Source organism: Muntiacus reevesi, chromosome 1 (genome assembly GCF_963930625.1).
Source record: "Muntiacus reevesi chromosome 1, mMunRee1.1, whole genome shotgun sequence".
NCBI classification, from domain to species: domain Eukaryota; kingdom Metazoa; phylum Chordata; class Mammalia; order Artiodactyla; family Cervidae; genus Muntiacus; species Muntiacus reevesi.
Window position 1 is genome coordinate 229,294,757 of NC_089249.1, and position 20,944 is coordinate 229,315,700.

The 20,944-nt window shown below is 43.7% G+C and overlaps 1 protein-coding gene across 2 annotated transcripts in view; it reads right to left on the reverse strand.

Moving 5' to 3' along the window:
* Positions 1-964: 964 nt before the first annotated feature.
* PFDN1 (prefoldin subunit 1) overlaps positions 965-20,944 on the reverse strand; it is a 76,008-nt gene continuing 56,028 nt past the window's right edge. Inside the window, exon 4 of one of the 2 annotated variants that reach the window (XM_065918685.1) lies at positions 965-2,805. In XM_065918685.1, coding sequence (XP_065774757.1) covers positions 2,722-2,805 — 84 coding nt within the window. In that variant the 3' untranslated portion in view covers positions 965-2,721. Of the gene's footprint in view, positions 2,806-5,613; positions 5,701-20,944 lie in introns of those variants that run through there. The other variant, XM_065918686.1, reaches the window with a different exon arrangement.

The following is a 20,944-nucleotide window of genomic DNA, read 5'->3' on the forward strand; positions in this document are numbered from 1 at the left end:
TTTAGCACTGATCTCTCTTAATAGAGCACTTAGCCCTGACAGGGCTTAAAAGTTCCTACCCCATTCAGAGGAAACACAAGAGTACCAAGCTCCGGCCATATTTGCTCAGGTTTTCATCCTGCCTTCCATTGCTTTGTGCAAAAGTTTAGAGGCTGGAGTACATTCTGCATTGGTCAGGTATGAAAAAAACAAGATTCCTGATTAATCTTTTAAAGCCTAAAGCCCCTTTAGATTATAGTTACCCTCTTGCTCTTGGGAGATGGCTTAGGTATATCTGAGGAAGCTCCCCCCACCCCCAGTTCCCCTGTAAGATTCAGAACAGAGTGCTCCCTGGTTTATAAACCCAGTAGGGTTAGCCAATTCGGGCCAGAGCACAACGGACATTCCTTTCTTAACTCAGGCTGCCATGGTGTGAGGCCACTGTGGAGGTTCCCCTGTGCAGCCCTCCTGCAGGGATGACTGTCCTTAGCAGGACAGGGACAGTCCTAAGCTGCCTTCCTGCGCTCATCACGAGGTCTGCTCAGTGGCTCTGGCTGCTGTCCGGAGCTCTCCCTGATCTGGGAGGTGCTGGCCCTGTAGGGCCTGGGGTTTCCTGTTAAGTTACTGTTAGAGTTCATCCTCACCATCTGTCCCCTTCCCCCTCCAGTGTACGTGGTGGAAGACCAAAGAAGGGATGACCTGGGCACATCCACCTGCCTCACAGCCTGCTGGACAGCCCTCTGTTGCTGCTGTCTCTGGGACATGCTCACCTGACCAGCCCGGCTCTCCTGTCCTGCCAGCTCTGCCGCCACTGCGCACGAGTGTGCCTGCCCCGCCTCTTCTGATTGCTGAAATCAATGACTAGTTCTGCACAGACATTTCTACCTTCAACACAGTGGGATTCTAGATTAGCAGGGGTTGCTGCTGTTTAATCCAGTGACTTGATCTTTTTAATGTTCAAATCCATTCTTATTGGCCTTTCACAAATGAGCTAAATGACTTTCCTCTTTATTTTTTTGGCCAAAGGCTTAGTTATAAGATATATATTTATAATTTTAAAACTATATTCAAGTTTGATGTAATATACCACTGAATGATTTCTCTGCTCACATCCTGTATGTCTCAATAAATTTGTCTAAGCCTCAACTGTCTCAGTTGTTCCAGACAGAAACTAAGCCCTGGATTTCTCAGCCACTGACCAGTATACGAGGAAGCTGATTTACCTGGTCATCCTGGCAGCTCCTAGGAAGGCAGGGCCCAAGGCCAGGTGTCTTCCAGTCGGGTCACGGGGCCCTTGCCAAGCGAGCATTCTCTCCCCAGGCCCACGGAGACAGCCTTGCCAAGGAGCCACACTGGCTTCTTCCCTGAGCCTGGAGCAGGGTGTCCTGGTAACCAAGGCTGCCCCAGGGCCAGACAGACCTGAGTTTTTCTTTTCCTACTATGCCCTCCCAGAACCTACCCCCTCCGTTGCCACACAAGGAGAGGAGAGAGCTGTCACGATGTGAAATACAAACAAGCCGGTCAGGCCATCCATCTCAGCTTTGGCCACAGGGTGGCGCTGGGCCGCCACAGCAGCAAGTCTCATTTTCCTTCAGCGGCCCGTCCTGAGGCACAGCTGACAGCTCTCCCTGCCTAACTGCGCCTGCCCACTTTCCCTCTTCAGTTGCTGACAAATATTTAACTAGTACTTCTCTTGCTTTAAAAACAAACAAAATATTTAACTACCATCTCTCTCTTTAAAAACAAAAAGCCATGATTTTGTATCGTCACCTGATTTCTGTGGCGTAAACGGTAGGTACCCCCATGGCTGATTTCAAGCTACCAACGTGGTATCTTGAACATGGGAGTCGGGAAGAGAAGGTCAGGCTCACATTGCTAGGTTGTATTTCCACTATTCAGACACAACAAACTGTCAGCCTCAAAAATAGATAATGGTCAAATTTAGTAAAGTAATTCAGAAAGGACAAGTTCTTAATAATTATTAACCTTACTTTTAATATAATAGTAAATTTACAAATTTAGTTTTTAATAATGGCTATTGTTTAACCAACTCAATGGACCTGAATTTGAGCAAACTCCAGGCTACTGGAGAACAGAGGTGCCTGGCGTGCTGCAGTCCATAGGAGCTGCAAAGAGTCAGACACGAGGACTCTCTAGGCAGACTACCACTGAGGTACCACTGTTGTGATCATATATTCAGCTATGCCTGCTCTCCTTTTTTCCTCATCTGCATACTACTGATACATGGAGGCTCAGAAGTTGAGGGGTTTACCTAGAGGAACAGAAACAGAAAAAAGAGGGCAAGGCTTCAGTGCAGAAGGAGCAGGGCCACAGCCCTGGAGAGGCAATAGGGAGGAGTGAGGTGGAGACACTCTTTGCCTCTCTGGTCCTCTGTTCTCATCCACCAGCTCAAGAAAAGCAGACTTAGCAGAGTGGGACAGATGTCTTTTATTGGTCTGACCGGCGTGACCAGCAGTAGGCCCCGGAAGAACTCCCCTATCTGTCCTGGCTCCCATCTTCCCTTCCCTGGAGTTCATGATTCAACCACAGGGGAGAAGGGTAGCAGGCAGAGCCAGGATAAAACATAGAAGGATGAGATTTGAAAGGGGCTCCAGGCCATGCATAAAACATAAGGTTACTAGACCATCCAGATAAAGTGTCCCTCAGGCAGAGCAGTTTCCCTAAACAGGCTCCTCGCCAGGAATGGCAGGGATCAGAAAGAAGAGATTCCTGAGAGGCTGCCTACTGTGCCCTTCGCGCCATCAGCATCTCCCGGATATTGTCCTCAGCTTCCTTCACACTCCGCTCCAGATAGGATTTTTTCTGCTGCAATATGAGAAGGAAACAAGGGTTAGGATCAGGGTGAATGTGCCAAGCTGACAGATGCTGCTTTTATGGCCAAGGGTTATGGCTTCTCTGTGACTAGTGACTTCCAGGAGCCTGCTGTCTGTTGAGAGCCAGGTGTACACAGCTGCCTCAGAGCATCCCCCCACCCTGACGCCTGGGCACCAGGGAGGGTGTCTCTCAATTCCGGAAGCAGAAGTGCTCTGTGGGAAGCAACAGCACTCTTCCCCAGAAGGAAGCAGACTCTAAAAACAGGCGTTGTGGTACATGAAGTTACACCAGACAGACAAAGGCCAGGAAATTCCAGGACAAAGCTCTGGCCCCATAACAGACTGTCTCTCAAGGTTTTCCACAGCCCAGGCCAGGCGCCTGTAGCTGTCGCTGCAGCAGAACGGACAGCGTGCCCTCCACTCTGTCCAGCGCGACAGGAGACAGGCTGCCTCGTGGACTGAGAAGCTGTATCACACGGCTCACCGAGGCAGATGAGTCAGGATGAAATCTGCTTTTCTAATGAAACCACTGCCTGCCAGGAATCCAGGACAATGACACACGGAGTAAAACAGACCTTCTGGAAGTTTACCTCCTACCCCATCTGGGTCCTAAATTAAAAATCTCAACTTAGACAAAGAACTTCACTTTCAGGAGCCACATCTGGACCAGGATTACGAAAGATTAGTCAAAGGAAATGATGTCTGTAGGTTATTTGCCCTGTGGTCACCCCAGAAGTATGGTGGCTTCACCACTGGTCCCTGCCCTGAGGACACACTTGTGGCTCCGTTCCCACTTAACAGACATGACATGAAAGTCTCCCTTTCTGGGGAATGCTCAAAATAATCCCCTGCCAGGGCGCATGGGATGGAGCCACACTAGAGTCAGAATTGCAGAGCCCTAGCCCAGTGCCCCTCCCTCACCCCAGCAGCTGGGGGTTTTGACTGCTGAAGTGCCCAGATGACCCAGGGAAGCCAGGCAAGGGCGGCGGCGGAGGGCAGGGTAAACAGCCTGGTCTCAGGCCTTGCTTGGGGACTGATCCCCAACCTCTGAAGCAAAAAAATGAAATGAGGGCTTCTACTGCCCAGGGCCTTCACCATGAAACCTCTCTGGTGCCCCTTCTCCATACCCCTGCCTCTAACTTCTCCCACTCTCTGTCCAAACATTTATTAAATGATACACTGGCAAGTATAGTTTCCTTTAGGTGCTGTGTGCTGAGGCATCCACAATTTTAAGTATAGTTGATTCAAAGTGCTGTGCCAATTTCCACTGCATGGCAAAAGGACTCAGTACACACATATATGTTCTCTTTCACATTCCCCCCACCATGTCCCTCACAGGGCATGGAACACAGGTCCCTGCTCTACACAGCAGGACCCACCATTTATCCATCCTATGTGTAACAGTCTGCATCTGCTAATCCCACAAATCTTTATCTTCACAGTTCTTATGTGAACTTCTGGTTCCTGTTTGTCTCCGAACTTCAAATTTCTTGAAGGCCGGGAAGAGCCCTGTCTCTTTGCCCATCTCCCATCCCTTCAACCTGCACTCAATTCCTTACAAAAGAACAAGAGTTCCACAAAAAACTCCTAGTGACCATGGTGATTCTATGGCCACAAGTGCGTGTTACTGCCAAGAAAATCTGGTACACCACTAAACCTGGTACAGTCCTATCACTGTGATATCAGAGTGGGAACTTAAACTTCCTCTGATAAACAATCGTTCGATTTACTCGTGGTGAGTAAAAAGGCAAACACTAGTAACTTCTGACACACCACTGAAGAACGTACATGTACTAGGTGTTGCACAGCAGCTAGAGAGTGAGCGCCATACGCCACCTGGGCACCTTTTGGGTCCCAGCCCGGTAAGGAATCCAAGGAAGAGGCGAGGGGAGCAAGTGGGGTTCTAGCCCTGCAGTTCAGCCAGAGCTCAGGATCCAGGTGTGCTGCATTTCATGTCCACCCACTTGCTGCCCCAGCGAGCAAAACCATCAAACTGGAATATCAGCAAGAGCCTTTCTTCCTACGGCCCCAGCCTCTGGACAATCAAATCCAGGTTGTAACTCTCAGCTTTAAAATTCTTTATTCTGCCACATCTCTTCCTTCCATTTTCCACTTCCAGTTTCATTACTTTTTCGTGGTTTTTACTACTGCATATCCTAAAGTCTTCAAGCTTCAAAATAATGTAAAACGAACTTGTCTATCTTCAGTTTAAACAGACTTACTGGACATTAAATAATTTTTTTTTCATCCCAACAGATGGGGCATCTCTAGCATAGTCCTGCTCTCCAACTCTATTTCAGTTGTCTCATTCTCAAACACACCTAAGCCCAGAAGACCCTCACAGTCAAGCCTGTACCAAAGCACAGGATGTGGGTTGAATTGTCTCACGAAAAGACATGAAGTCCTGACCCCTGGTATGTGTCAATGTGACCTTATTCGGAAACAGGGTCTTTGCAGATGTAACCAAGTTAAGATGAGGGCACACTAGGACTAAGGGATACACCCAGGGGAAATGTCATGCAGAGAGTGGGGGGGATGCATCTCCAAGAGAAGGAAGGCCGAGGACGGCCCACAACCACCGTCAGCTAGACAGCAGGAAGGAGTCTTCCCTAAACCCTTCACATGGAGCGTGGCCCTGCAACACCTTGATTTTAGACTTTTACCTTCCAGAACTGCAAAAAAAAAAAAAATCAATTTCTGTTGTTTAAGACCACCCAGTTTCTGGTAACTTGTTATGCGGCCCTATCCCAGAGACAGAGTTTATCCCAAGGTTCTTTTGGACCCATACCTTTCACCCACACTGAATCATAGAGGCTTAGGTAAGGATCCCTAAAAGTGAGAATGCTGGAGTTGTACTTACCTCAGAAATAACTGTTGTAGAATTGACCTAAATACAAATGAGACCATCAGAGAGAAAGGAGAAAATTAAGGAACCAATGATTAAATTAAACCTTCTCTTCCTTAAATCTCCAGTTTAAAACCATTAGTCAAACCAGAAACCATGTGGACCTGGCTCTTCCCCATTCCTGTAAGTAACTCCATTCTTGCAACTCAAGGCAAAAACTTCAGTGTCATCCTTGAATTTTCTTTCTTTCACACCTGACAGCCAATCAAACAACAAATCCTGCTAGTGCTATCTCAAAATATCTCCAGACTCTGACCTTAATCAAGAGCTTCCTAAGTGGTCTCCTTTCTTCTCTCCTTGACCAAGCCCTTCAGTTTCTTCACAGCAGCCAGAGTCATCTTTCAAAGGCCTCCCATCTCTCTCAAGAGGCAAAAGCCTTTCAAAAAGCCATGTAATAGTCCTGCTCTAAGCTGACTCTCTGATCTCCCTTCCCGTGTCTCCCTCTCTCACTTCGGCTCCAGCCCACTGGCCTCCAAGCCATCCCACCAATCCACCAGCCATGCTCCTGCCTGTCCTTTGCCTGTGGTTCTGGGTAGGGACTTTCTTCCCCAGATATCCACAGTATTTGTTCCTTCATGTCCTTCAGGTCTTTATCAAATGTCACCTATGGGAAAGGTCTTCATGATCACATGTAGCTCCATACTCTATTCTCCTCACTCCTTAGTACCTATCCACCTGAAGGGGTGTATGTGTATGTCTGTCTTCCCTATGAGAAGACATGGTTCTTGACGGCAAGACTCTGCTCATGACAGAGTCCCAGTGTCTAGAAGAATGGCTGGTTTATAACAGGAACTCAGTAGTTGAATAAGTGCATTTATCACGGGAAATGAGGCATTTCTGATTTCCTTGTATGCACACTCCATTTCAGTTTCCCTCCCAATCTGCATGAAAGAGGACTACCCAGCAGAGGAAGCAACGGCAGAAAATGAACATTCTCCTTCAAGGTGGTTTTCAGTTTCTGGCATTGCCCTCTAACCTCTGCCTCTAGAAATGCACAGGTTTAAAACTCAGACCTCACTGATGCTGACGCGGACATCAAAACCTTGCTCCCATGAACAGGCCCTACGTATGGGTCAAAGCCCTTATGCTTTAACTGGTCAACTTGTGAAACCATAATACAAACCATCCCCATTTCCCGCATCCTGGAGTCAGAAATCCTTGAGAAAGGCTCCACGTGATGTCAGTGTCAAGGCTGCTGTGCATGACAAGGGGATAATGACTGCTGTGGAAACTCTAGGAGGCATTTTCAACCCCCACCTTCCATCCCGAGTCCTGGGAAGGCATCTGCTGGCCTCACTGCAGCACCTTTCTGCCTTAAAGAGTGCTCCCTCAGAACACTTTCCATAGGAAATTCTCTAGTGGCATCAAACCACAGGGCTCTGGGCACAGCAACATTCTTGTGGGCCTTGTCCTGACGCAAAATTCTGAGATTTCCTGTGGGGCTCAGCACGGCCAGGGAAATGACATTGTTGGCCTTCTTGCTCATCAGCGTGAAGTTCTTCTTTCCGGGAGTCAGACTAAGGACCTGGAGTTTCATTCTCATCCTCTCACAAAGGAAAGAGGCTCAAGTCCCCTAGAACTTTTCTGACATGACACAATCTCTCAAATAGACTCCTGAGGTAATGCATCTTGTGACATTATCTCTACAGACTTTTCTTAGGAACACTGTTTTCCTCTCTTTCTCGAAATTAATGCTTTTCCTGTCTGTCTTACCTTGGGGTATAGAAAAGTTTTTTCCTCTCTCCCATTTTATTTTCCAACTTATCAAATGAGGATTTAGACAATACCAAATTAAAAACTCAAGAGCTTCAATGATTCTCCTGTTCTCTCAGTTCATGGAAGAATAAAATGGTCAGAGGGGGCCGGATGCCCATAATGGGGAAATTTAACAAGAGGCCAGCATCTGAGGCTGAGGAGGCATGTTTTGGCAGAAGGGGTAAAATGTGAGGAGGACAGGGAAACAAGAGGAAGAAGAGAAAAACACGGCAACGCAAGGGCACAATGAGAGAAGTCAGAAAGGGAAATGAGACCGGGATGGGCAGAGCTCTGAAAGTGCAAGTGCAACGAGAGTCTGCGTGGGTGAGGAGCACCAGAGGCAGAAAGGGCAGGCCAAACCTGACCAGGAACTTGAAGATAAGAGATAAGTGATCCAAGGACACATGTCCACTTGTGAACTCATCTGGATTTATCTACTTCACCATAAGGAAACAACTAGGCTGCAAGGTAACTGCTGAACTTCGTATGGCTGGGAGATGAGCTTAAAGAAAGCAATTTTAGGTGTGGAACAAGAGAATAAAGAGAAACCTAAGAAGTGGTTACTGTCTCCTTATCTTTTAGAAACTGCTTTCAAGACACCTTTCAAAAGTTCCTCTGCTGAAAGACAGGAACAAAAGACTTGGATCAGTTGAGCAATGACCTTTTTTTTCTCCCAGATGTTCTCTTCCTAAAGAGATTCTAACACAGCTACCATATGAGGCCAGACTCCCCTATCCCACCTATGATCATACGGCTCAATCTACCCAAGGCAAAACAAAACTCTGCTCTACTAAAGTTCCTTAGAGCAGAGTTATACCAGGGTGGAGGCAGGGGGAGGAAAGGGGTCATATTTCCTCCAAACAATGACATTCATTAGCATTTTAGTCCACCTAAAGTTTGTGATCTCTACCTATTATTACTCTCCCTACCACATCAGTTTCATTTAAGTCTCAGAGAAAGACCAGTACATTAGACAATACGAGCAACAAAGAAAACAAGCTCACAGGTTAACTGAAGAGCAAGGTCGGGCACCTGTTCCAATGCATGTGGCAGATATCAAGCTTTAACCAAAGAATCATTATGTTCACAGGCACCAACCTTAAAGGGGTAAGATAAGACAATAATCATGTTAAGAGGTATATAGCTAATGAAGGTAGGGAACTTGGCTCAAAGAGTATTAAAGGGAGAAGGAATCCAATCACTAACTTAAATACCTAAAACAACAGCTCTTGAAGTATGGTCCCCTGACCAGCAGCACCATTAACACCTGGGAACTTATTAGAAATCCACGTTCTTAGGTCCCAACCCAGACCTACTGAATCAGTACCTCTAGAGATGGAGCCTGGCAATCTGTTTTCACAAGCCCTCCAGGTGCTTCTGTTGCACACTGAAGTTTGAGAACCTCCTTCAAAAATGGACTCCAGCAAACTCCTTCAATAAAGGGCCAGAGAGTAAATATTTTAGGCTTTGTGGAACTACCTCTGTCACAGCTACTCAACTCTGCCACTGTAGTGCAAAATGCAACATAAAAAATGTGTAAACAGGACTTCCCAGTGGCCCAGTGGTTAAGAATCCCTGGGCCGGGAAGATCCCACATGCTGATGGGCAACCAAGCCGGTGCGCCACAACTACGGAAGCCCACACACTCCAGAGCTGGTGCTCCCAACAAGAGAAGCCACCACAATGAGAAGCCCAGGCACCACAACTAGAGTAGTTGCCACTCATCACAACTAAAGAAAGTCTGAGCACAGCAACAAAGACCCAGCACAGCCAAAAAGGAAAAAATTTTAAAGTGTAAACAGATGGGCTAGCTGTGTTCTAAAAACACAAAAACAAGAAGCCAGCCAGATCTAGCCAGCAAGGTTTGCCAACTTCTCTTCTTTCAAAAAAGAGGGAGCCTTACAAGGTAGAACTGAATCCAGCAAGCAGAGATTTTAACTTTCAATGAAGCTGCCTAATAAAAGCATAAATTTCCATCCATCCACCCTTCCATTCATTCATCAAGTTTACTGCCAAACCATCTTCTCTTTTTTCCTCCAAAATCCCTCGTCCTTGAAGTTTGTGGCATCATAGTGCGCCATCCTCTTCTCCCCTCCCTGCTGCTGCAATCTACCAGTAGTCTGGGTGCGGCCCCTCATTCATCAATGGTTCACCGTCTCCCTCTCCACCACAACTGCACTGCTCAAGGTGACTTCAACAAGAGTGGAGATGATCCATTCAATACTATGACCTTCTCTCCCCTCACAGTTTTTACTTTACCCCACCTGAGTCACCAGCCCAGTCATACCCCAGAGATACTGACACCAGTAACTGTACCTCCTCCAGAATTTCAATTTCACCACCACCACTTCATATTTTTCCAGGTCATTTTGATCTGATAACTCTCCCTCCAGCACTTCTTCAACCTCATCACTCAACAAGTTTTTCATTATCCATTCTGCTTCCAGGACTTTCTCCCCTCCCACCCAGCTCAGCGTCCACAGTCCACCATTTATATTTATTCCCCTTCTAAACTTCCTTTTGCTCCCTCTCTCCCTCTGTTGCACTTTCCTAGCAAAATACTAACAACCCAAGCTAATCCAACCATCCATCTACTCCACATTTGTACCTGACTAGCTGAAAGTAGCTGGAGAAAAACACGAAACTGTGGTACACAGTTTCACTTAAATTCAAGACCATGAATTTCAGACACTCACCAGTGTCCAGAAGCTCTATTAAAGTTCCTTAACGTATTAACTTCTTTGCTCTCCCAAATAACTATTTCATGCCCTCCTGTCTCCTCAGATTTCCTCTACTCTCTCTTCCTCTCTCATTCCCAGCTCAGAGGAAACAAAAGCAATCTGAGAATTATCTTTTTCACTGCCAAATCCACCACCTGACCTACACCTATACATATACTCTCTTCTTTCTCCATGTTAAAATGGACAGAGTGTCTCTGTTTTTATAAAAACACAATTCCACTTGGCCATTGAATCCATCCCCTTTGCAAAATTTTCACTCCCAGTTATCCTTTTTCTTTCTTCTTAATCTTCAACTTCTCTTTCTCTGCAAGGTAACTATTGGTAAGGCAAATCACACACACAACACACATCCACACTTTTCTTGACCTCACATTCCCCTGTAAGTACTGTCTCCTTTCTCTCCTCTCCGTCTTGCAAAACCTCCTGGACTAACTGTTCAGCAGCTGCCATCATTTCCTCACCTCCCATTATCTCTTCAAACCTCTCCAATCACACTTCCCATATACTCAATTGAACTGACTGAAGTCCAGGTCACCGATGATCTCTATGTTACCCAAAGCAGTGGTTACTTTCTGTTCTCTTCTTACTCAACCTGTTCATTCTTACTCAACAGCATTCAACACAATTCTTGAAATAACTTCCTCTCTTAGCTTTCACGATACCACACTCCTATCTTTCTCCTACATTACTGGCTACTCCTTCTAAGTTCTCTTTTGCTGACTACTTCTCTGTTCAACTTCAAAATGTTGGTATTTTCTGGGAAGTTGTCCTTAACTTCTCTTCTCTTCATCACTCTCTCTTAGAAACCCTCATCTACTCTCAGCTTTAAACATCATCATGACTCCCAAATCTGTATCTCCAACTCAGACTCCCCTTAATTCCAGATTTACACATCAAATTGCTTATAAAACATATCTTCCTGTTTGTCAAACCCAAAATTAACATGTCTAAAATAAGCACAATTGATTTATACATTCAATTGCTCAATTTAAAAACCAGAGAAACAAAAAAATACAGAAGCCACTAATTCTTCTCTTTTCCTTGAACCCCAAAATCCCTCCTTTCATCCACCCATCAGTCTTAACTTACTTCCAAAGATATCCCCAAACCATCCTCTTCTTTCTATCCAGCACCATTGCTACCATCCTAGCCGCCTCTATTATCCTCGCCTGGATGTTTGTCATGGATATTTTAACAAGTAAATCAGGGTTACTTTCTGCTCAAAACCCTTGAATGTCTTCCCATTACACTTCAAATAAGATCTGAACTCTTCAACCCAGGAAATAATGCCCTGCATCATTTGGTCCACATCACTCCAACCTTATTACAACTCTTTTCTGTTCTCACTTGCTTAAACAATTCTAAATGTTTTCTAACAAGACATTTGTATCATCTGTGCCCTCCACCTGGAATGTTCTTCTTTTGGATACTTTTAAGTGGCTGCCTGTTTCCTCTCATGCAGACCTCAGCTGAAATTTCCTCTTTTCTGAGAGGCCTGACCAACAGTTCTCTAAAATATCACTTTACTACGTATTTTCTTGCTTGTATTGTCTTCTTGCTTATACTGTCATTGTCTATATCTGAATATGATTTTCATAAAAGCAGGGATCTTCTCTGATGTGATTAAACCTTCATCCTCAGTACTAAGAAGTGACACATAATTTAACCAACATTTACTGGGCACTCAATACATGCTATGCCTGAAGAGCACTGGGATTAGAGCAGTGAGCAAGTCACACACTTATTCACAGATTACACTGTTGCAGGACATACAGACATTTAATTACCATTCCAACAAGGGCTCTGGGGGAAAGCACAGTGTCTAAGAGAGCTTCCCTGATGGCTTAGCAGTGAAGAATCTGCCTGCAAAGCAGGAGATGTGAGTTCGATTCCTGGCTTGGGAAGATTCCCTGAAGGAGGAAATTAGTAACCCACTCCAGTATTGTCTGGGAAATCCCATGGACAGAGGAACTTGGCGGACTACGGTCCAAAGGGTCGCAAAGATTTGGACACGACTGAGTGTCTGAGCCTGTTAATACAGGAAACACCTGGTATAATCAAGGAAATCACAGAAGCACTTTTGAATAAGCTATGAAGGATGAATAGAAATTAAGTGGAGAGGTTAGCAGGGGGAGAGAGCAATTCCAGGCAAATGGAGCAGCATGTGCAAAGGTCGAATGAAGCAAGACATGTCTGAACTAAATGAGAGCAAGTGAGGCTGAAGTACTGAAGGGGGAGGGAGGGACAGATAATACAGAAGGATGAGGCTGGTGAGGTTGAGTCAGATCACAGAGGGTCAGAAGTCATATTAAAGATCTTAAAGATGATGAAAAGCCACTGGGTCTTAAGCCAGAGTGACAAAAATCAAATTTCCACTGGAAACAAAAACTACTCTGGCTGCAACACAGAGAATGAGCTAGAGCTAGGCTTCCTGCAGAAAGCCTGGTGAGTAATGAAAGGGTAATAGATGTATCCATGATATTGATCCCTTTAGTCCCTGGAGTAGCCAAAGGGCCCCCCACCTCCCCTGGGCAGTTGCCTCCACCTTGAGCACCCTTTGTCCACGTATCCCGGTGAACTATGCAAATACTGTTCTCTAGGTGCTGTGATGTGAAAAGGGTTGGGAAGCACTCGGTTAGAGAATACAAGTGGGAATGCTGAGAAACCTATTAGGAAGCCATTGCAATAATCTTAGAAAGAGATGACAGTATCTTAGTGGTGGCAATGGAGCTAGAGAAGCACAGATTTAAGAAATATTTAAGAGAAAAAGCTATCAGAGGACTTCACCATAACCTTCATTATTAATCAGAAGTGGGGGGGGGGGGTGTCAAGAATACTTCCCAAGGGGATCAGGTTTGGAAGGAAAGATAGTAAGTTTGGTTTTAGACATGTTGAGTTTAAGGTTACTTGTGAAACATCTAAGTGAGATGTGAAAAGAAAACTAGATTGCATCCCTGAAGTTCACAGAAGTCTGGGCTAGAGATACAAGTTTACATATAGGTACTTGAAGCCATGAGAATGATTGGAATTCTTAGAGAAAGAATTCAGAATAAAAGGACTTAGCCTTATAGGAAGTCAACATTTAGGAAGAATGAAAGGAAGAAGCGGAACCAGCAAGTAACTGAAAAGGAGGGGCGCTCTTTCACAAAAACCAAGAGAAGAGTGGTTCAGGAAAAAAGGATAAGATGATTAGAAATCACTGGATGTGTTCCAGTAGGAACCACGACAACACATCAGAAATGTTGAGGGCAGTGGAGGGGAGAGTGCTCCATCAAGTGGCCTCTGGAATATCTTCTAGCTTTAAAATGCCTAGGAAATTTCCTGGCAGTCCAGTGGTTAGGACTCCTCGCTCTCACTGCTGAGGGCCCGGGTACAATCCCTGGCCGAGCAACTAAGATCCCACAAGCCAAGCAGCACAGCCATAAAAACTGAAAATAAAAATTAAAAGTCTATAGCTCTTTGAGACCTGACCCTAAAACTTCATGAAGGGAAACCACCGGATATTTTAATTGTCACAGATAAGCCCTAAGAGTACACTAAGTGTCAGGACAAATTAATTTTACCTCTTAACTTCAAAGGAGACACTGGGCTTCACACAGGTCTAACACAAGAGTGGTAGACTATCAGTATACTCTACACCCAAGGAAATTATTAGAAGGGCTGAATTGCTATATTCAGGAAATAAATACACAAAGAAAATATCCTTCAGAGATCACGCAATGCCACAACTGAGAACTGTGTGTTGTACAAATCTCCTAACAGTATATTAAACATGGTAAATATTTGATTCAGGGCCTGCAGCAAAGAGATCAGAAAAAGGATGGGCAAAGACAACTACCAATATCACAACCCTGGGGTCTCTGATTCCTTTCTAAAATAAACAAACCAAAAAACCCTAAAAATTAGAGCCCAACTAGAACATTATTCTAAGTTTCATCATATTTGAGAAATAAATGTACACAGTACATAAGTCTCATGAAAACAAGTTTTACAAGAGGAAATTTTCTAATATGCATTAGCTTCTTCTGCTTTTTCAGGGTCAGAAAGCCTGACCTATCAACAGGACAATCGATACTCTACAAGTCTTCCAAATGAGCAAATAAAACAAGTTTTACTATTTCAGTTTGTCTTTAGTTTGCCCTCTTGCAAGAGGATCAAATCAGCAGTGTTTACTATGGAGTTTGGCCTGTAGGCATGGTAAAGGGGTAGGTGAACAAAGGTGTGCCCTCTGAGAGCGGAAGTGAGGGCAACACCTTGCATTCTTAGAAGTGGAGGTGTACCTGACTCACCCGTGGTGGCAAGACTAACATGCAAATATGTGTGGCAAAAGCCAGAAGTCGGTCTGATTCTACTCTTTGCTCCAAGCAAGTTAAGAATTTATATTTTCTTACAACTCAACAACAAAAGGTACAGAACCCAGTTAAAAAACAAGCAAGGGACCCTCGAGTAGACATTTCTCCAAGGAAGATATATTAGTGGCCAATTAGCACATGAAAAGATGTTCAGCATCATTACTCACTGGGGAAACGGAAACAAAATCACAGTGTGATACTATTTTACACCCACTAATATGGTTACAATCAAAAATGGAAAATAAGCGTTAATGAAGACACAGAGAAATCAGAACCCTCATATATGATGGTGGGAAATGTAAAATGATACAGCTGCTATGGAAAAGTTTAGTAGCTACTCAAGAAACTGAAAAGACAAAATTATGGTAAGACCCAGCAATTCTACTCCCAGGTGTATATTCAAGTAAGAAAAAGGAAGACAGGTGTAGTACCAGAAACCTGTGACTGTTAGCAGCATTACTCATAATAGCCCAAAAGTAGGAACCACCCAAATGTCCATCAGTTGATAAGCAGATAAACTAAATGTGGTATATCCATATAATTGAATATTATTCAGCATAAAAGGAAAGAAGTACTGATACATGTTATAACAGATGAACTTTGAAAACACTAAGCTAAGTGAAAGCAGCCAGACTCAGAAAGCCACATACTGTGTGATCCATTTATATGAACATCCAGAACAGGCAAATCTACAGAGACAGAAAATAGATGAATGATTACCAGGTGCTGGGGGAAGGGGAAATGGGAAGCAAATGCTTAATGATTAACAGGTTTCTTCTGGGAGGTGATGAACATGTTCTAGAATTAGACAGTAGTAAGGCTGTGTTTAAAAACAGGCATGGCAATGCAAGTTCCGAATGAATTATTTTCAGAGCAAATTAGTCTTTACTCCACCCAGAGGCTGACAGTAACACATACACAAACCAGGCAGGATAAAATAAACTGACGTATTAATTTCTGAAAATTAATGTTATCAGCAGAAGCATTAACATTTCATGAGTTTATAAGGTACTCTGGGAGAGACTATGGACAAACAAAGGCAAGGAAACTTCTATGTGATCACAATATTACTTTCCAATCGAGTAACATATTTATACAACTAAAAAAATAGAGATACGGCAACCGGAAACCCATTAAAGGACCAGGAGACAGTGAAAACAAGTAAGAGCTCAAAGCCACTAAAGCACAGATGCATGACTCATGGGCACCTCCTCTGCTGATTTGTACAGGTCATCACAGGGCAGAACCAGAGAACTACAAACTCACTCTAACACCAAAGGGTTATTTTATAAAGCTTTTAAAAAACCTCAGCTTTGTTTTTACTCAGAAAGAGAAAAGGGAAACTGATAGTTACACCTGTTCATATCACCAAGAAATCACTGCTCTCTAACTCTGAGCTAACCCTCTAGGTCAGACAAGCAGCCCAAGGCCTTGGCTCATTGCTCTGAGGGCACTGAGAGGTCAGGTCACATTGCCCAGTGACACTTCTCCATCAGGCTGATAAAGGGGCTCATATCATGATGAAATCACTCCACAGACCAGACGTTGCAGCTGCCACTTGTCCCAACTCCACACCCACCCAAGTTACCATGGAACTGGTACAAACAGAAAGGAGTTGAACATGCTATTAGCTCTGATCTAAGTAGCTGACATAAGACCAATTAAATTTATAACGACACTGGAGTAATAAAGAGCACTTGGCACACTTCTCTTTGCAAATATGATTCAAAGGGTGGTTTTTCTTTTGCCCTTCCTTCAATTTCCAGACACAAGGCCACTTAGAAGTCACTTTACCTCTTCACTCAAAGAGTTGGTGTTTAGGGGTTTATAATTTTATAATAAAAGGACCACAAATATTAGAGGACCCAACTACTGGAAGTATCCAACCATGGGATAGGAATCCTCATTTCTTTCAGAGTAAAAGTGGTTAGAAATTAGAATCGGGAATCCTGGGTTCCCATTATGATCTGCGCTTCCTTTCCCATCAATTCTGATTCTGGCTCTGTGAAGGACATGTGATCTCCATTTCTGAAACACTGGCAGAGGCCAGCTAGTTTCAGCCAAGTCACTCAGTCGTGTCTGACTTTTGCAACCCCAAAGACTGCAGCACACCAGGCTTCCCTGTCCATCACCAACTCCCAGAACCTACTCAAACTCATGTCCATTGCATCGGTGATACCATCCAACCATATCATCCTTTGTCATCCCCTTCTCCTCCCACCTTCAATCCCGCCCAGCTATTTTAGGAGATGACTTCACCACAGAATCCATGGCCATTAGGAAGTGAGAGCAGGAGATCTCACCAACCTGTTGGCACTCGCATCCTTGAGCCCACTGACTAGCCTTAACAATGTCTGTATTTATGCTACATGTGAAAGGAGTCATTGGGTCCCTTGACCATATTTACATGTATATACTAAAGCTATCAACAATGGATGCTCTGAATAAAATACAGAAAGTTACATGTCCTTATAGAATAGCCTACAGTAAACTGAATAAATTACATATATTTACCAGTGTGAAGAGAACTCAAAAAAAGGCAAGTTACTTAAAGCCATGAACAATATAATGTCATTTGTTGATTACAGGATGTTATGAAACATGGCTTGGAAAGTTATACCTAACAGCTCATAGTAGTTTCTCCTAGTTAGTGGGAACGAAACTAATGTAGAGCCAGAGGCAAGTTACAAAGCAAGTAAAAAAACAAACAAAAATAAACAAACATCACAGTATGCTAACATTTGTTAGCTCTGAGTGATGAGTACACAGGTGTTTGTTGTGTTAGTTTCGTACAATTGTGTACCTTTATTTTCTTCCCAATTAAAAGGGAACTTTTATCTTAGAAGCATGTTGTGGCAAAATGCTCCATCAGTAAATAGTTACTAAGCATCCACCATATGAAGTAACAAAACCTTGCATTTACCAAGTAGCTAATGTGTGCCAGCCACCAAGTGACTTGTATGTATCATGTTATGAGGTAGGTACTTCCTGTAAGAAGGAAGAAGTGCTGATTCTCTTCACCTCCAGTTTTCACCAGCTATCCATCCTGGCCTCCTCAATCTACTCTCAGGAAGACTTCTGACTGGTGTGTTTAGAAAAAGGAACTATGGCTTGGCCCCTGCCACTCTACCAGGATCTGCCTGCTTGCAGAAGGTACACATTTTCCTCATAAACTTGACAGATATGCTCTCCCTGCCTCTGCAGAGAGAGACCTGTGCTTGTCCCAAACTTCCAGAGATTTGCTGGGTAACTTAACTCTGGATCAGTATTAGAAATCATTATTACTGCTGCACACCTAAGACACATCTTTCAACCTAATCTTCACCAGTAATAACAGTAAAATATATTTTAAATTTTCATATCAATATGCCCAACTTTCAGTTGATTCCATACTTAAACAGGAAATAAGAGGGTTATTTACTGTCCTTATCCATCAACCCTGCTGTTGTTGCTATTTTATAGAAAAGTATATTCAGGCTTAGAGACACTAAGTAATTTACCCAAGGTGATAGTATGTGGCAGAGTTAGAGTTCAAATTCATATTCACTGATTCCAGAGTTCATCTTATTATGTCAAGGCATTATGCTGTGCTTATCAGAGCCAAGAAAAGCAGTGCCAATTACTTGCTAAGAATTTGTAAGAGGAACTCAAAAAATATTCTAAAGGTTGAAGTATTTTTTAATATACACTGAAAGAGGGTAGGAAACTGCACATTTGTATATGCATATGTGTTGAGTGTATATAAGCAACAGTGAAAGTACTATATTATAAAATCCTTTCAGGGAACTTCTAACCTTTAAAACTAGTAGGCATGTTTGCTTCCACCCATGTAAGCACACTCCTCCCTCAAATCTTACCCAAGAAACCACAGATACATATAGGCAGTGGTTCTAATCTCCTGTGCTTTAAATGAACTATGTTGCACCACTCCCTGCTGTAGTCCCCCAGAGAGCACGGTCAGCTCTGAGATTAACTAGATGTCGGTCTCTACATTCTGCAATCTCTCCCCAGAGAAAGCAAACTGTCCCTCAACAGACCAGGCCTGCCCAGCTCCAGGTCAGTGCTAATGGGAGAAGGCCACAATGCCCCAGAAACTCAGGTCTAACTGGGCTGACAGCATCTGCTGCAGCACAAGACCAGGGGCCCGCAGAGCCCCCTGACCATGGAGGAAGCCGGTCTCATCACTGCAGTCTGGCCCGTTCGCAGCAGAGACTTGCCCACGCGGGTGTTCACTCAGTTCTCTGAACTCACACTGCACACTGTCCACTCCTCTGCACAGAGCCTTTACATCCTGCTGCAGCGCCCTTGGCTCAGCACATCAACCTTGCTACACCTCCTATAAGTAAGCTACCTTTTCTCCTTGGCTGATCTAATCCAGTTCCATGACTTTAAACACCACCTATAAACTGACAATTTATAGACAATTCTCAATTTTATTTCACTAGCCTGGAGTTCCAGATTCCTATTTCCAACTGTCTACTCAACATTTCTACTTGGGTGTCTAAAAGTATCTCAAAGGTTAACAAGGCCCAAAATAAACTTTCAATTTGCTTTTAAAATTACTTTTGAAACTTGAAAATTGACTAAGAAATACTGATCTGTGAATTATCAACAGCATATATGTTCCCATAAACATGTGGAATCTCTGTGGAGCCCATCACACATGGAGTGCTGTGTGGAAACCACAGTGAATGAACAGCATTGCACTTGGAATAACTGCTCGCCCAGGACAAAGAGAACTTAAAGTGAGTATAAACCATACTGATTTCATTCATTTTAGCCTTCACTTCTTTTCCTTAGGCCTTTCCAGCTTCGTTTCTCACTTTAACTCTCCATTCTACCACTCTACTTTCAGATTTCTGGTCATAGCACTTTTTTGCTTTGAAATGCTGACTCCCCTGACCCAATCCTAGGTATTACTAATAAAGTTCTAACTGATCTTCAAGGCCCAGCTAAAATGCCTCCTTCTCTCATGAACCCAATCCAGATCTCTATAACAGGTGATGAGTGATATATGTGGAAGGAAGAAGGTATGATTCTTTTATAACAGGTTCAGAACTTTCAGTCTCTCTCTCATCCCTACACTCAGTTGTTTTGGCTCTACCTTAGAATATATCCAGATTCTGATCATCTCCACTGCCACCACCATGGTCTAAGCCACCATCAATCTCTCACCCAGACATAATGCAACAGCCTCCTGACAAGTCTCCTTGCTCCCACACTTACTCTCCATAATCCATTCTCACCAAAGCATCCAGAATGGTGAGATTTAAAATGCAAATGTAAATCAGATAATATCATTCCTCTGGTTCAAAATCCTCCCCAAACTTCCAACTTCAGACCATAATACAAAATCCTTAATATGGCCTACAAAGCCCTATATAATCTATTCCCTGATACCTCTTTGATTTCATCTCCTACTATTCTTGCTCACTCAGCTCAGCTGACATGTCCTCCTTGCTGTTCCCACAACTCATCAAATATGCTCTTACCTCCAGGGTTTTCATACTCACTGTTCCCTCTGCTTGGAACCCTCTTCTCCGAGATGTACACATACATTACTCCCGAGATGTACACATACTCTCACTCCCTTCAGGTCTCTCTGCTCAAAAATCACCTTATCAGAGAAACCCTCCCTGTCAGCACTACGTAAGACAGCTTATATATATCTCACTATTCTCTATCTCTTTATTCTGTGTTGTTTTTCTTTCTAACATTTATCAATTATTTATTATCTGTCCCCTCACTCCCATTCTCCAGAAAATAAGTTCCATGCCATCAGGGCCTTTGCTAATTATGTCTTCTTTGCCTATAATAGTGCCTGGCACACAGTATTTACAATAGACTGGAGGTTCCTTGATGTATAAAAATAAGAACAAAAAACCTCCACAGTGAGTCAAAACACCAAAGTACACTGTATAATCAAGACACCCAGCAAATATTTAATGACACATTTTTTTTTTACATGTATACACTTCTTCTGGCCTACTTATTACTGGCCAGAGCCTTATCTCATGAATCTTAGAATTGTTTACCCAGGTGGCACTAGGGGCAAAGAATCTGTCTGCCAATGCAGGAGACAAAAGAGATGCAAGCTTGTTCCCTGGGTCTGGAAGATCGCCTGGAGGAGGAAATGACAACCCACTTCAGCATTTTTGCCTAGAAAATCTCACAGACAGAGGAACCTGGCAGGCTACAATCCCATGGGGTCACAATGAGGTGGATGTGACTGAGTGTACACACAGTCCAAAGGAAGGAAAAATCCACTGTAGGTGGGAAATTCAAACCCTGATATTGAAAGCATCAACACTTAAAAATTAAGGCAGCTGACATTTTACAATTAATTTCAAAACTTGATCCATTTTAAGGATCAACTCT